This window comes from Sarcophilus harrisii, chromosome 2 (genome assembly GCF_902635505.1).
Source record: "Sarcophilus harrisii chromosome 2, mSarHar1.11, whole genome shotgun sequence".
NCBI classification, from domain to species: domain Eukaryota; kingdom Metazoa; phylum Chordata; class Mammalia; order Dasyuromorphia; family Dasyuridae; genus Sarcophilus; species Sarcophilus harrisii.
Genome location: NC_045427.1, coordinates 335,876,654 through 335,894,042, shown reverse-complemented (window position 1 = coordinate 335,894,042; position 17,389 = coordinate 335,876,654). Strand labels below are relative to the sequence as shown.

The window sequence follows — 17,389 nt, the reverse complement described above, 5'->3', positions numbered from 1 at the left end:
TAAATTTTTTTTTTGAATTTTGAATTTATTTTTTATTTAAACCAAAAGTTCCCCAAACCTGTTTTCTGGAGGGAAATATTGTTTACAAAGAAAAAAAAGAAAATATTGTTTACAATTTCAGAAATCCCAGAATCTGTAGGGAACATGAATTCAAAGGGACAGAGGTTTCACCATTATGTTAGGTTTCCACTATAGTTCATTTAATTAATCAGGAATCAGACTGAATACAGTGTCTTTCCCATACTTTTTCCTTAAGTTATTATTTCTATGTCTGGATAGAAAGCTTGAAAGCTATATCTGAATGAACTCAAAAAATATTTTTCCTTCCTCTCTTTGATATATATAGAACCTCATTCTCTTAGGAATCTTTTGCTTCTTCATAGGTCTGCTCAACATATTCACCTAAGAACTATGGGCAAATTAGGCTAGAGATAGCAACTGAACTAATGTTTGTACATATCTTTTTATTGTAAAATTTAAATTTAAAGAAATTAAAATACTATTTGTCTTGCATTATCAGTGCTTCCATTATTTTATTTTATATCTTTATTTACTTAATATTTTTTCAGTTATATTTAAAACAATTTTTTACATTTGTTTTTAAAACTTTTGAGTTCCAGATTCTCTCCCTTATTCCCACCCCCAACCCTTATTAAGATATCACATGTGAAGTTACACAAAACATTTCCTTACGAGTTGTGTTGAACATATTGTATTTAACATATACTTTAACATATTTAACATGTATTGGACTACCTGCCATCTAGGGAAGGAGGTAGGGAGGAGGGGAAATTTGGAACAGAAAGTTTTGCAAGGGTAAATGTTGAAAAATTACCCATGCATATGTTTTGTAAATAAAAATCTATTTTAAAAAACATGATAACTTTGTTGTATATTTGAAAGGAAAAACACATCTCTCACCCTAATTAAAAAAAAAAAAAAAAACCTTCAAGAAAAATAAAGATACAGAAGGAGAGAGACAGAGACAGAGAGACAGAGAGAAAAGAGAGAGAGAGAGAGAAAGAGGAGAATACTTCAGTCTGTATTCAGACACAGTTTCTTGTCTTGGTATGGATAGGATTTTTCATCATAAGTCCTTTAGAGTAGTTGTGGATCACTGTACTGCTGGAAAGAGCAAAGTCATTTACAGCTGGTCATCTCAGAACGTTGCTAATATTTTGTATAGAATACATTTCATTTTACTTGAATTCATGAAGGACTTTCCAGGTTTTTTTTTTTTTTTCCTAAGAGCATTCTGCTCATTATTTCCCATAGAACAATAATATACCACAAGAATCATATATCACAATTCAACTGAATGAACCCAATTAATTCTCATGCCCTTAATTTACAGGTTTTTGTCCTGAGAAGAGAGCTGCTACAAACATTTTTGTACATATAGATCTTTTTCTTTTTTTAAAAAAATCTTTTTTTGGTTATACCTAGTACTGGTATTGTTAAGTCAAAGGATATGCATGAATTTATAACCCTTTGCGTACAAAGTATATCTTTTGATCATTTATCAATTGGAAATAAGTTGTTTTCAAAATGAAAATTGCAGATACATACATTATTGTATGAAAACATACTCTGAATAATTAATAACATGAAAATTAAAAACTAAAATAACGGCATAGCTTTACCTCACACTTTTAAACAGGCAAAATTGACTAGAAAAAAGTGGAAAAATTCATTTTGAAAGATCAGTGAGAAGTCAGGTACATAAGTATACTGTAATATAAGTATTCTGGGCCCAAAAGAGAGACCTAAGATAGAAATGAAAATCTAATAAATACCAAAATAGTAGCATTTGTGGTATCAAAGAACTGGAAACAAAGTAAGTGCCCAAAGATTGAGGTATGATGAAGCAGTTCTATGCCATATGAAGTGAAAAAGTGTGAAAAATCCCAAGAAACATGATATTTATATGAACAAAACAGAATAATATACATGACAACAAGAAGTTTCAAATCTACCTCAAATGTCTATTCACTCCAATTCATTTCCACACAACTGTCCAAAGCATATTCCTAAAGCACAGATATGACTGTGTCATTCTTCTACTCAATACACTCCAGTGCTTCTTTATTACTTCTAGGATCAAATACAGAATCCTGTATTTAAAATCTTTCACAACCCATTGCCAACCTATTCATTCCAAGCTAATTATAATATTCTCTTTCATGAACTTTATGGTCTAATTATACTGTTCTTCTTGTGATTATTGACACCTGATATCCTACATTTTTTTCCTCTGCACAAGTTGTCACCCATGCCTGAAATGCATTTCTTCCTAATCTCTGTTTCTTAGAAAACTTCAACGGTCAATTTAACTGTAATTTTCTACATAAAGTCTTTTCTTGTCCCTTAGCTATGAGTAGTACCTTTCTGTATAAAGCGTTAAATATCAAATTACCAACAATATTTATGGCATATGCTTCTATATGTGCACTCTTTTTTCCTTGACAGAACATAAGCTCCTCAAGAAGCTTTATTTTTGTGTTCATGTCCCAAATAATTAGAATGGTACCTGGAACAGTGTATATTAAGTGAATGTTGACTGATTGAAGTAAATGCTTGTTGCATGGAAAAAAAAATTAAAATATTACCAAAAGAAAGCTAAACTCTGAATAAGTGAAAATTCATTATCTTGCAAAAGAGATGATGAAACAGGCAGATCTCATCCTTTCAGAGATTTGGAGGACTACAAGGACAGAACATTACATATGGTTTTTGATCTCAATATAATGACTGTTATTAAGTATTTTTCTTTGTTACAAGGAAGAGTTAAATGTGAGAGTGGGGGCATAAATTGAGAAATAACCATGATGTACAAAAAACAACAACAACAAAAAAAACCCCACTTATTTTTAATTGAAAACAGCACCAATTATGGGGGATAAATATTTTCATAAGGTTTCATGACAAAATCCTACAATTATTATTCTGTGTCTATAGCAGTTGCTGAAGAATAATCATTCTAATAGAAATTTAGGAATGTATGCACATCTACACATTTACACATATACACTAGAGAAAGTATGACTTACTGAATAAGAAAGCTTGTCTTCATATCAGGAAACTCTGGATTCAAATCGTGTCTCTGACACCTACTGTGTTTGTTGCATAAACTCATTGTGACGTGGACAAATTTCTAAAAACAGTTGTTGCCCTCACTGTTAAGAGAATGTTTGTATATTTTGTTTATGTGTGTATACATATCTACATACGGGTATTTTTTTTTCTTTTTTTATTATAGTTTTTTATTTACAAGATAAATGCATGGGTAATTTTTCAGCACTGACAATTGCAAAACCTTTTGTTCCAATTTTCCCCCTCCTTCTCCCTGCCCCCTCCCCCAGATGGCAGGTTGCCCAATACATGTTAAATATGTTAAAGTATATGTTAAATACAATATATGTATACATGTCCATACAGTTATTTTGCTGCACAAAAAGAATCGGACTTTGAAATAGGGTACAAGTAATCTATACACACAGCTATTTATATAAATACACACACACACACACACACATATATATATACACACACAAATGAATTCATCTAGCATACATGGGCACATTCATGTTCTTAAGCATATATGCCTGCCTTGAATAATTCTTCTAAGAAAGTAAGACTGTGCTATGTTAAGGAATTTTTAACAGAAGTGAAGTGCTCAGACATAATATTCTGGGAAATAGCAAAGGAAAAAAAGGCTAGTCTGCCCACAAACAGAATCATTAAGCCAAACATTTAGCGGAACACAATGGTATCAAGAACATATGTCACATGAATAAGAACATATGTTATACAAGGTTTATGCATTGCAAAGAAACAAAACTATCTAAAGGAACTCAACATTTAAGGAACAAAATCTTTTGAAAAAATAAATGCAACTTAATTTAATTTCAATGGACATTTATTAAACACCTGCAAGTGTTAAGCAGCATGTAATGGAATTGGAAGCAGCAAGGTGGGTCTAGAGACAGGAAGACCTAAATTAAAATGCAGCCTTAGAAACTTATGTGACTATGGGCAAGTCATATAATTTTTGTTTGATTAGGTTTCCTCAACTACACAATGGAGATAATAACAGTATCTACCTCCTAGGGTTATTTTGAAGATTAAATAAGACATTATTTGTAAAGCACTGGGTACAAAATGAAACTATATAAATGCTAGCTATTATTATTAACAACATTAGTCTTAGTATAGATTTGGTACATCAGTTAACTATTAGTTAATTATTAGTTAATAATTATAATTGTTATTATTAATTGTTGTTGTTTAATTATTTTTCACTTGTGTTTGACTCCTGGTAATCCCTTTTGGGGGTTTCTTGGAAAAGATAGTGGAGTGGTTTGCCATTTTCTTCAGCTAATTTTACAGCTGAGAAAACTGAGGCAAAGAGGTTAAATGACATATCCTGGGTCACACTGCTAGTAAGTGTCTGAAGCTAGATTTGAAATCAGTTCTTAATAACTCCAGGCCTGGAGCTCTTAACTACTATTAGGAGACAACAAGTTGACTCAGTGAATGAAGCACTGGAGAAAGTTTTCTTTGCCAAGAAAACCCCATATGTATATGTATTATGGTCCATGGGGTCACAAAGAGTTGTACAAAATTTAATTGAACAACCACAAGTTATTAATTAGAAAATTGGTTAGTAGAGAACTGGCAATGGAGCCAGAGAGACCTATCTATATTCAAGTCCTGCTTCTGATGTATATTAACTGTTATCCTGGACAAATCATTTAGTGTCACAGCAACTCTAGAAGTTGCAGAAAAGGTACTGATTTGCACTGGTAGAAGAAATTTCTAAATCAAGATCCCCATGCCAATGCAATATTGCAGCGAGTCCCTCTCATAATCCCTAGTACCAGACATTGGGGATATGAAATTGAAAATTTTACATTTATATACAGAATAATTTGAGGAATAGGAGTCAGCAATAATTAATAGAACAAATATGAAAGGTTTTGTAAAAGATGTTGAGCCTGAATGGATCTTTGAAAGAAGTTTAGGATTCAAGAGGCACACATGAGGAAGAAATTTAAGGTAAACATGAGAAACAAAAAATAAGAATTCAACTTCGAAGGACCTAAGCATTTCAGTTTGGAATAGATAGTAACGTGAAATAAATCTAGAAAAATGATGATTTAATTTACAAAAGCCAATGAGACCACAAAGGAAAACAACTTGAGGACTGAGCCTGAAGGAATACTTGTTACTGGAAGCTTCAAACTGGATGCTGATCCAGCTGGGCAAATAGATAACTGGGAAAGATTAGTGTCCTGGAAGCAAAGGAGAATAAGGTATCCACGATGTTCTTGTGTATGAATATTGATAAAAAGCCACTAGATTTTTAGCAGTTTAGAAAGATGCTTAATTATTACTGCAATAAAAGAACTCTCTAAGGATAAAATTGGTTATTCTTAGGCCCAAGTGTTTTCATATTATATTCCTGAGATCCTTCCCAACACATTGACTTTCAGTACATTCCTTTCAGATTTGCCCCAATTTATAGAAGTAGAACGTTATATGTTGTATCTATGAGGAAAATCAGAAGCACAAGATACATGAGGCATATAAATATATGTAGTTTTTTTATGTATATATGCATATATATACAAATATAATTATATACTCATACGCACACACATGTATACATTTAATAATTTAATAATAAATATAAATTTAAACTTAGGTCTCCTGTCAAAATGATGAACTTTCCATAATTAAAAATAAAATTTTATCCGATAGTCAAAACAATACTCTCCTTTGTTGTCATAGTGACATAAGGCTACAGTGCTTTATAGGAATCAGCTGTCTCTATTAGTGCAGCTGCCTTTATCAGGTACTTCAAAGGAAAGGTAGGAACTCTTGGTCGGCAACAAAACTGCATTATCCGCTTCCGGAGCATCAATCGGGTGGGGCTCGGCTTTCTCTGCCATCACTGCAGTGGCTCTGTTTGCCTGTGAGAGTCCCGCCCACCCTTTAACAGAGGGAGCCCGCTAAGCTTCTTCCTCTCTCCTTCACCCCTCCCAGTCCGATTCTGAATCACGAGCTCAGTATCTTGCAGGGGAAAATCGCGAAACAAAGCAGTCTAAAACCAGGGTGTCAGACCAGGGGGTGGGGGATGGGGGAGGGGAGCAGGAATGAAAGAAAGATGCTGTTCTTTTCCTTTCTAAAAGCTCCTCACCCCCTGGGGGAAACATTCTGGAACAGAATAGATTGCCTGAGATTTAGCAACGTTCTCTCTTCTCTATAGGCTCCAATCTATGATAGATTGCAAGCTTCTTATTTTGCCATTACAGTTAGAAGCTTAGTAACCTTGTTCTGTACCCTTGCATTCCTTTCTCCTCCTCTACCCCGCCCCAAATCCCGCAGCCCCGGGAGCTAAGGCTCAGAGGACTTAGACTGTGCACTGAAAGCTGTAGGCCCAAAGTGGGTCTGCTTGCTTGCTCTCTTGCTGCAATATTCCTCATCTCTTTTTGATCAGTGACACCATTACCGCTCCACTCCCTTAGTCTCCATTGATTTTTTTCTTTTAGTCCATCCCGCGCATATCTCATAAGACCTCCGGGAAAGAGCCGTTTGTTCAAATGCTGGGACTGCATTGGGACGGGAAGGAATGAACTGTAGGTTTACACCTAGACGCAGCAGCAGCTTATACTAGGCCATGCCGAAATGGAGGGAGAGCGGGAGAGGATTTAGTCTCAGCCATAATTCGTCCATTTAAAAGGCGATCAGCAGGTGCTCTTAACTGCTTTCGCCTAGCCTTGTAATACAACAACTGGAGCCAAGAGAGGTTTTGGTTTTCTTCCCTCTCCATTTTAGAAGCACTGGTTAGAAAATAACAAATTCTGAGACCATGTAAGGCTTTAGGGAGAAAGTACTGTTTGCTACCTACCCCAGCTGTTTCTGTCCCTGCGATTCTTGGCCATAGCGATACACCTAGTAGTGGTGATGCTGCTGCTGCTGGCGGTCTTCTTTCTGATAACTCTGGCTGTGCCCTGGACTGTAGGTTGCAGCTTCGGGAGTCACCGTTGGTTGGATGCAGTTCTCTGCGTCTGAAGATGTTGCAACGCATTAGTAGGGAGGGGTTGAGAGGAAATGGGAGGAGATGTAAAGGGATGGAAATGGAGCTCAACATCACTAGCTGGAGTTCTCACAAACGCCAATATGAGGCTCTTCTATGCCAATTCATATCAATACTTAGAGTGATTAGAAGATGCATTTGACCATTATCAGTGAAACACACACAAGTACACCTGAATGTGATTTCTCCTTTTCATGTCACACATTGCTTGAACAAGAAATCCATAGAACTAGTACTCTCCTAACATTCACACAATGCTAATAAAACTCATTAAATTGAATGTTCAGAGAAATACAAATAACTCTTTCACAAATATCCAAATACACAAAACCAAGCAACGTGCTCACAGAGTTCAAATATTGTATGCTTTATCATGAAGCCAAATTGCTTTCATTTTAATTCTTTTTTTGGTCCTCAGTTTACATTTACATACATTTATTTTACCTAAGAACCAGACTGTATTTACTTTGGACAAGGATAAAAGGAAGTTTGAAAAACACATACATCCTTACTAATTCAACATTTAACACCTAAAAATGTTTTGAGAATTTTTTTTCTAGATTTGTAGTGGCATTTTTTGAAATAAAAGAATACTGTAGAGTTTGAATATAGCTTGTCAAGACAAAGATGGGAATGGCTGATAAAATTATTTCTTAAAAAAGACCACAAAAATTAGTGAAAAGGGAATTTTTTTTTTATTAAATAGCTCAATTTGGAGAGTTTGAATGTGAGCAAATTATCTCCTTGGAATAAAATATTACTGGCCTGAGATGAGAAGAAACTGAAACTCCAGTTACCACTTAGAGATGGGCATATTATTCTCCAATGAAGTGAAAGTTAATTTTTTTCTCCTCAAGATGACTAAATTAATTAAAAACATGTAGGAAGATAAGGAAAATACAGAAATTGTTTATTCATCCAAGAATTTACAAAAATCTTTGTGCTTTGAGGATATTAAGAAATATGCTATAATCTTTTCCTTTAAAGAGTTTTTAGCTCATGTTCCAGCCTGAAGTCTTGTGATGAAAACTACAATTTAAAAAAATACAAAGACTTGAAAACACAAACAGGTAATCAGAGCAGCATTGTTAAAGTTTCAAATTCAGAAAATTCTTGGTGACTATTTAATCACTTAAATCAGAGCACAATATGTACGTAAATCAAAGTGTTTAAATTAACTTATGTGAATTATTTGCCTTTGAAGATATTCCATAATTATGGGGCATTTTACTATTCAGATACAGATCAATTATCTCTTACTCTCTTTGGAGTATGAATGTGAATATGGAATATGAACAGAAAAATCTTTTATGTTTTCTAAAATGGCTAAATTTAATGAAGATCCTGGATTAATAGCTCAGGTTAGAATGTAGAATGAAGGGAATCATAGGAAAGATACATCTTAAATATTAATAAATATTTACATAGCTTTTTAGGTAACCCTTGGCTATACAGTCTCTTTATTGGTGGAGAATGGTTGGTACTCCATGATTGCCTGAGGGATGGAATTGGTAAGACAGCGAGACAAGAGAGAATATGGTGTTCTTCTATATATCTTTCTACATAAACATACACAAATACATACATATATCTTTTCTGATTTTAGTTTTGTTATCAATGTGGATAATTAGGTTTATTTGGCATTTGCTATAAATGTTCAATCTGGAATTGGCATTTGAAGAGAAGGAAATCTATCATTGTATACCTTGGGTTTTGGTTGCCTGAAAAAAATTCATCAGTATTATATATCAGTTTCATGATGACATGCTTCCATGGGTTTTGGATGGTAGATAATGCTCTTGCACTTTCTCAGTCACCAATGGAGTGAAGCAGGGGTTTGTGCTTGCTTCCATGCTTCAGCATTGTTGTCAGATGCCTTCAGTGAGGATAAAGGTAGCATCAAGGTCAGTTATCTCACCAACTTGTAAAGACTACAAGCCAAAACCAAAGTGGAGGGAGAGGTGGTGTCTGACTCGTTGTTTGCAGATGATTATGCACTCAATGCAGCTTCTAAGGAGGACTGAGAGGTGAAGTTTAATGTCAGTACACTTTGAGTTCAAGTTTGATATTGGGATGAAACAAGGTACTTATAAGTCATAGAGCATTAACAAATGGAGTATCACTTTGCCCTAACAAGCAAACATTTGCAAAAAGGATACAACACTTTTCTTCTATACGCACATTAGGTGTTTTGATTAGCACAAAGAAGGCAGATGGGCAGGAATATCCTTATGCCTTATCCTTCCATGTCCTTACAAACTCACATGCTCTCATGGATATGTTATCAGCACAACATCCATATTCATGCTAAAATCTCTATTATTTTATAACAGCTCCAACTTAATTGTTTAGCATATGGTATCACTGATGGTTGTTAACATACCCTACAAACAATTGCATGCAATGGGATTTATCGGCAAACATTCCTTGACTGGTCTTGATTCCAAAGGGTAAAATTCTTGATTGTTCAGTAATGCTTTCCGCAGGACAGAACAATGACCACTGCTTAGGAGTCAGTGTAGATAATCTTTTCTACCTGATCCCTCAAGGCATTCTCACAAGCCACCCATGCAGACTAGAACAGAAGTTAATGGAATGATTGTGTCAGGACCCTTAATTCACTGTTACTAGAGTATACAATGTTACCTGCTCAGTAAACTTCAGTGGCTCTTTTTTGTCTCTAGGATTAAATATAAAATGCTCTGGGTTCATGAAGTGTTCAAAATCCTTCAAAATTCAAAACCCACTGATGTTTCCAGTCTTCTTACATCCTTTCCCCTGACTTGTACTCTTCAATTCAGTAGACAGTGATCCCCCTGACATGTTCCTCTGAAAAGGCATTTCATTCTCAGCTCTAGTCATTTTCTTTCTTTTTTATGAGGAAAAATATTATTTTGTACATGGATATAACATTATAAATTCAGGACAACCCACAGACAATAATTTTAACTCTCACATCCCACCCATGTTCATCCACCCAAAACCAATACACTCTCTCCCTTGAAATATTATTTAGGCTTTTTTTCCCCCCAAGATGACCTCCAGACTGCATGTTTACTTTGAATGTCCTCAGAAGGCTCTGTCACTGATTAGATGCCATGATAAAATCCCCAAAGTCCCTTTCAAAAATGATGGGGGGAAAAGAATGGAAAGAAGCTTTTTAAATTTCATCTTCTTTCCTTTGTGGGTTGTCATATCCTTTTCCTCTTCAACCCTCTCAGAAACAATTACAACCTCCAAAGTTTCCTTGGCCTCTGCCATTAAAGCCTCCTTGATATCCTCTATTATTTTCTTGATCACTGAAGCATCCACAACCACCATCAGCTGCCATGATGCTTCCTTTACCCTTCAAAGCTATAAGGCTTGGTCCAGTCCAGAGCTACTTTATTTCTACCAATTTCCCAGTCTTCCATAGCCCCCTTTGCACCTTTAAAAAAAAAAATTCTAAGTTGAAGTCCTTTTCTTCCTCCTCTTCCTTATCTTTTTTCTTCCTCATCTTCACTTTCTTCCTTCTCCTCAGATTCCTTGAGTTTTTCAGCCTACCCAGGGGCAGTTTTCACAGAAGCAATCTTCCTTTTGGCAGGTATAGCTTCTTCAGAGTCATCTTTATCTTCTTCATCCTCACCACTATCCTCATCCTCAGAATCTTCAGAGTCCTGTTTGTCTGGTGCTGCTCCCATTTTATGGCTTTGGACGGTTCAAATTCTTCATCCTCCTCATCTTCATGGTCCTTTTCTTCAATCCAGGCATTCTCTGGTTACTTCCTTATGCTTGGAATGTTCTCCTTTATTTGCTCTGACTACTAAAACTTGGTCTTCCTTTAAGTCCCAAATGCAACTCCACTGTCTACAGGAAGTTTTCCCTAAATCCTTTTAATTCTAGTGCCTTCCCTCTCTCTTTTTTTAAATAAAGTTTTTTATTTACAAAGCTTATGCATAGATAATTTTTCCAACACTGACCCTTGCATAACCTTTTGTTGTAAAATTTCCCCTTCTTCCCCCCACCTTATCTGGCAAGTAGTCCATACATGTTAAATATGTTGAAATACATGCTAGATCCAATATGTGTATACATATTTATACAGTTATCTTATTGTGCAAGAAAAATCAGATTAAGAAGGAAGAAAAAGAAAAACTGAGAAAGCCAAAAACAAAATGTAAGCAAATAACAACAGAAAGAGTGAGAATGCTATGTTGTGTTCCATACTCTGTTCCCATGGTTCTCTCTCTGGGTGTAGATGGTTCTCTTCATCACTCTAGTGCCTTTTCTCTTGTTACTTCCCATTTATCCCCTATAGTTTGTTTTGTATATATTTGTTTGCATGTTGTCTACCTGATTAGGTTGTAAGCTCTTGGAGGACAGGAATGGTCTTTTGCCTCTATTTGTATCTTTAGACATTAGCATGTGGCTGGTACATTTCATAAATATTTATTGATTAATTTATTATTACTGCATTAGTATCTGCTGAATTCTATGTGCCTCTTGTAGTAGATGGAAACATTAACAAACAGGAAAAACAAAATCCTTCAAATGCCAAGTCCCCTGAGGAATAGGTGAGGGCCTCCTGGGGCCAGAAGAGAGGGCATGATTCCAGGGTTTTGACTCAGTCTCTGGCATAGTTGCCAAATTTTTGTGAAGGTTATTAATATCAGAGATTCTCAGAAAATGTGTAAAAATCACATGTCCATTTCTTAATTGCAGACTCCCTTTTCCTGTCCATTTTATAAAGAAATTGTCTTGAAACACCAGATTCACAATAGACCCAATTATGAACTAAGAGTGATTATGAGACTCTGCATTATCTCTTTAGTAGCAACTATATCCCATTACCACATAAGCAATTGGCATTTTTATTAAAGCTTTTTATTTTCAAAACATATATATGCATAATTTTTCAACATTAACCCTTTCAAAACCTTGTGTTCCAATTTCCTCTCCTTCCCCCACCCACTCCTTTGGATGACAAGTAGTCCAATATATGTTAAACATGGTAGAAATATATGTTAAATTCAATATATACATACATATTTATAAAATATCTTGCTGCACAAAAAGAATCAAATCAAAAAGGAAAACCGTGAGAAAGAAAATAAAATTCAAACAAACAACAACAAAAAGTGTGAAATGGCTCTCTTCATCACAAGATCATTGGAACTGGTCTGAATCATCTCATTGTTGAAGAGAGCTATATCCATCAGAATTGATCATTGTATAATCTTGTGGCAATGTATAATGATGATCTGCTCATTTCACTTGGCATCAGTTCATGTAAGTCTCTCCATCCCTCTCTGAAATCATCCTGATGATCGTTTCTTATAGAACAATAATATTCCATAGCATTCATATACCATAACTTATTCAGCCATTCTCCCACTGATGGGCATCCACTCAATTTCCGGTTTCTTACCACTACAAAAAAGGCTGCCACAAATATTTTTGCACATGTGAGTTTCTTTCCCTTCTTTAAGATCTCTTTGGGATGTAATCCCAGTAGAAACACTGCTGGATCAAAGGGTATGCACAGTTTGATAACTCTTTGAGCATAGTTCCAAATTGTTCTTCAGAATGGTTGGATCCATAGCAACTACTTTTAAAAAGTGGCATAATAAGTCTTCACCTTGGGAAAGTTGTTGTTCCAGAAGCTTAACTATTGCTATTCTAGCCACTTCTTGGTCCCTCCCAAAGACTGCAGTCAATTTGATTTTTATGACCAGAGATCACCAGAAACATTAACCTGTCATAGTCAAAAGGTCTCAAGAGGAGAGACTTTTGGATAGTCTACTTTTAGATCTTTCCATGTTTGTAGCCTATTCTGGATCCCACTGATTGTTTTCTTGCCTTGGTCATTCTTGTTTTTAAAATATTTTATACTTTCACAATTGCATGTAAAAACAATTTTTAAGGTTTTTTTTTTTTTAATTTTAAATTCCAAATTCTCTCTTTCTCCTTCCCCAAACCTCTCCCTAAAATGTAAGCAATTTGATATAGATTATAAACATAGGTTTATAATCATAAAAACCATATTTCCTTATTAGTCGTGTTGTGAAAGAAAATGCAGACAAAAAAAAGAAAAACTAAAGAAAGTGAAAAATAATATGTTTTGATCAGCTTTCAGATTCCATCAGTTCTTTGTCTGGAGAAGGATAGAATTTTCATCATGAGTACTCTGGAATTGTCTTGGATCATCATATTGATAGGAATACCTGTCCTTCACAGTTGATCGCTGTAAAATATTCTTGTAATTGTGTATAATGTTTTCCTGATTCTGCTCATTTTACTTTACATCAGTTCATGCAATTTTTTTTTCAGATTTTTCTCAAATAATACTGCCTGTCACTTCTTATAGCATAATGGTATTCCACCACAATTATATACCACAACTTGTTCAGCCATTCATTCCTCAATGAACATTCTTTAAACTTCAAATTCTTGCCAACAAAAGAGATAATATTTTTGTGCAAATGGATCCTTTTCCCTTTTTATTGATTTCTTTGGCATTTAGACTCAATAAGTGACATTGCTGGGTCAAAGGGTATGCACAGCTTTTATAATCCTTTGGGCATAGTCCCAAGTTGCTCTTCAGAATGGCTGAATCAGTTTACAACTCTACTATCTGTGTATTAGTGTCCCAATTTTTTCACATTCCCTCCAAAATTTATCATTTTTCTTTTCTTTAAAATCTGCCAATCTGATGAAATGATACTTCAAGATTGTTTTAATTTGCATTTCTCTAATCAGTAGTGAATTAGAGCATTTTCTTTCTTTTCCTATAGGTTTGACAGGTAAATTATTCCATACTCCTCTCCTTTGCTTATGATATTACCTTTTATGCCTAAATCATGTGCCCATTTTGACTTTATCTTAGTATATTGTGTGAAATGTTGCTCTATAACTAGTTTCTAACAAAACTGTTTTCCACTTTTCATAGCTGTCTTTGTCAAATAGTAAGTTATAATCCTCCAAGCTTGTATATTAGGGTTTATCAAACACTAAATTACTATGGTCATTTACTGTTGTTTATTGTAAACTTAAACTATTTCACTGCTTCAGTACTCTATTTTCAAGCCAGTATATTATTGTTTTGAGGATTACCACTTTATAATGCAGTTTGAGATAGGGTACAACTAAGCTACTTTCCTTCACATTTTTTCACTTATTTTCTTGATATTCTTAATGTTTTGTTCTTGACAAATTTTTTTATTATTATTATTTTTCTGTATGGCATATTTTTTTGTGGATTGATTGGTATGGCACTGAATATGAAAATCAATTTAGATAGAATTTTAATTTTAATTTTATTAATTCAGCAAACATGAGCAATTAATATTTTCTAATTGTTTAGGTCTGACTTCATTTGCTTTATGGTTACATTCATATAGTTCCTAGGTTTGTCTTGGCAGATAGACTTTCAAATATTTTATATTGTCTGCGGTTATTTTATTTTTCTCTTAATAGTATTATATATTTTTTCCAATTACATATAAAGATAGTTTTCAATATTTATCTCTGTAAGATTTTGAGTTTTAATTTTTTTCTCTCTCTCCTTTCATTCTTCCCTCCATTAAGATAGCAAGCAAACTGATATAGGTTACACATGTACAATCAAACTGAAAATATTATCATATTAGTCATTTTGTGAAAAAATAATCAGAATAAAAGGGAAAAACGAAGAGAGAAAAGATTTTAAAAAGTGAAAATAGAAAGCTTCAATCTGCATTAAGTCTCTATAGTTCTTTCTCTGGATATGGATAGTCTGTTAGAAGTCTAGATCACTCTATTATTGAGAAGAGCTAAATCTATCATAATTGATTATCACATAATGTTGCTGTTGCTGTGTAAAGTGTTTTAGTTCTCATTTCACTCAGCATCAGTTCAGAAAGGTCTTTCAAGGTTTTTCTGAAACTTGCTTGCTCATCAAATTTTTTTAGAACAATTAGTATTTCATTGAATTCATCTGCCACAACTTGTTTATCCATTTCCCAACTGATGGGCATCCCTTCAGTTTTTAATTCCTTGTCACCACAAAAAAGCTACTATAAATATTTTTGCATATGTGGGTCCTTTTCCCTTTTTATGACCTCTTTGGATTATAGACTCAATGGTGATGGCACAAAATCGAATCAAAAACCTCACATAGTTTGATAGTCCTTTGGGAGTATCTCCAAATTGCTCTTTGGAATGGTTGGATCAATTTACAACTTCACCAACAATGCATTAGTATCCCAGTTTCCCCACATTACTTACAACATTTATCATTTTCTTTTTCTGTCATTTTAACCAATCTGATAGGTGTGAGGTGGTACTTCAGATTGTCTTAATTTGTGTTTTTTTGCTTCTTTCTCTTTAAAAATATTTTAATAGCATATTATTTTTTCTAATCACATGTAAAGATAGTTTTCAACATTCATTTTTGTAAGATTTTGATTTAAATTTTTTTTTTATCTTTTTCTCCCTTCCCTCCCTTTTCCCCAAGGTAGCAAGCAATCTGATATAGATATGTGATCATTTAAAAAACATATTTCCATATAAATTATGTTAAAAAATGAGAACAAAAGTGAAAAACCATGAGAAAGAAAAATCAAACAAAAAAGATGAATATAATATGCTCTGTTACATATTCAGTCTCCTATATATATATCATGAAGGGTATAGCACACTCCAAAATCTATAATAGTGGGGAGAGGGATGGATGGATGGAGAAATAAAGGGTGAGAGAAGAAGACAAGGGAAGGATCCCTGAATGGGGGGAGGTTAAGTAATGGAGCAGAATTTAATGACAAATTTAGCAGGGACAGAAAAGACATTTATGTATCTGAGGTATGTGGGTGTGGATATGAGTGTGTATATGTATGTATATATCTATATATGTATATATAAATCTTTTCTTAATTGTAGCTTAATTGTGAATGATCACATATCTATATCAGATTGCTTGCTACCTTGGGGAAAAGGAAGGGAAGGGAGAAAAAGATAAAAAAAAAATTTAAATCAAAATCTTACAAAAATGAATGTTGAAGGGGGGAATGAAAGGGAGATATGTGTATTTATGTGTTTGTGTATATATGTGTGTATATATTTATACATTATTATATAATATTTATACAATATTATATATTAAGAAAGGATATATGTATATATCCTTTCTTAATTATAGCATGTTTGGGAGTGAAGGGGGGATGAAAGGGGAGAAAAAGAATAAAGTAATTAAGGTGTGTAGTGAAGAACAAAAGAACAATTTACAAGGAAGTAAAGATAGACAGTCATGAATATAATTTCTTCTACTGATATATATATATATATATACCTTCTTAAATTTGTATTAATTATTAAATTAAATTGTTATATATTTTAAATCCTCCCTGATATTCTGCTGGGCACCCAATAATGTTCTACTTTGTTTTGTTTCATTTTGTTTTGTATTGCTTTTCTGTTTTTCTTTTTGCTTATTTTGTTTCTTCAAATAAAATAAATTTGGAAAAAATAAAATAAAAAGAATTGGTAGATGAACAAACAAATTATAGAAACAATATATAACTTCATTAAAGAAAATAACAATGAAGGCAAACAATGTTTTAAAACTTTTGGGTATTCAGTCAAAAAGTCCATAGGAAAACATCTTTATCTTTAAATACTTTCATTAAATAGAGAAAAAACACATCAAGTAAAAAGGTAATTAAAAATGCTTAAAAGAAAATTAAACAATAAAATGAAAATTTTTATAAAGAAGAGATTAATACAGTTAAAAACAAAAAGTGCATAAATAAAAAACTATAAAATAGTTAATGAAACATAAAATTGATAGACTATTAGCTGACAAAAGGAGATAAAGTGACGGGCCTAATGGGAAGAAAACCTAAGTTTTTCAGCCTTTATACTTACTAACAATGTGACTGACCCTAGGCAAGTCAGTTAACCTCATCATGCCTCAGTTTCCTTAACTGAAAAATAGGAATAATACCACCTACTCTGTAAGTCCTTTTGATGATCCAATGAGATATTTGTGAAGCATTTTGCAAGGGGCTTAGCATATATTGAACAGCTAGAGGGAACAATGCCAGGTCAGGAAGACCCAAGTTCAAAGACGTTTTCATACACTTACTAACTCTTTGACCCAGGGTAGGACAGTTAACCCTATTTGCCTTAGTTCCTCATCCATAAAATAAATTGGAGAAGGAAATGGCAATCCATTTCAATGTCTTTTCCAAGAAAACCCCAAGTGGGATCATGAATAGTTGGGCACAATTGATTGATCAGTGGAATAGATTAGGTTCAAAGGACAATAAATAG

The 17,389-nt window shown here is 33.8% G+C and overlaps 1 protein-coding gene across 3 annotated transcripts in view; it reads right to left on the bottom strand.

Annotated features, from left to right (window-relative positions):
• Positions 1 to 7,104, bottom strand: part of ATL1 (atlastin GTPase 1) — a 103,363-nt gene extending 96,259 nt beyond the window's left edge. For all 3 annotated transcript variants that reach the window (XM_031952922.1, XM_031952920.1, XM_023503230.2), the window contains exon 1: positions 6,914 to 7,104. Coding sequence is in view for 2 of the 3 variants with exons in the window: in XM_031952920.1 (XP_031808780.1) it covers positions 6,914 to 6,947 (34 nt within the window). In the remaining variant the exon portion in view is untranslated. The remainder of the gene's footprint in view (positions 1 to 6,913) is intronic.
• Positions 7,105 to 17,389: the final 10,285 nt, after the last annotated feature.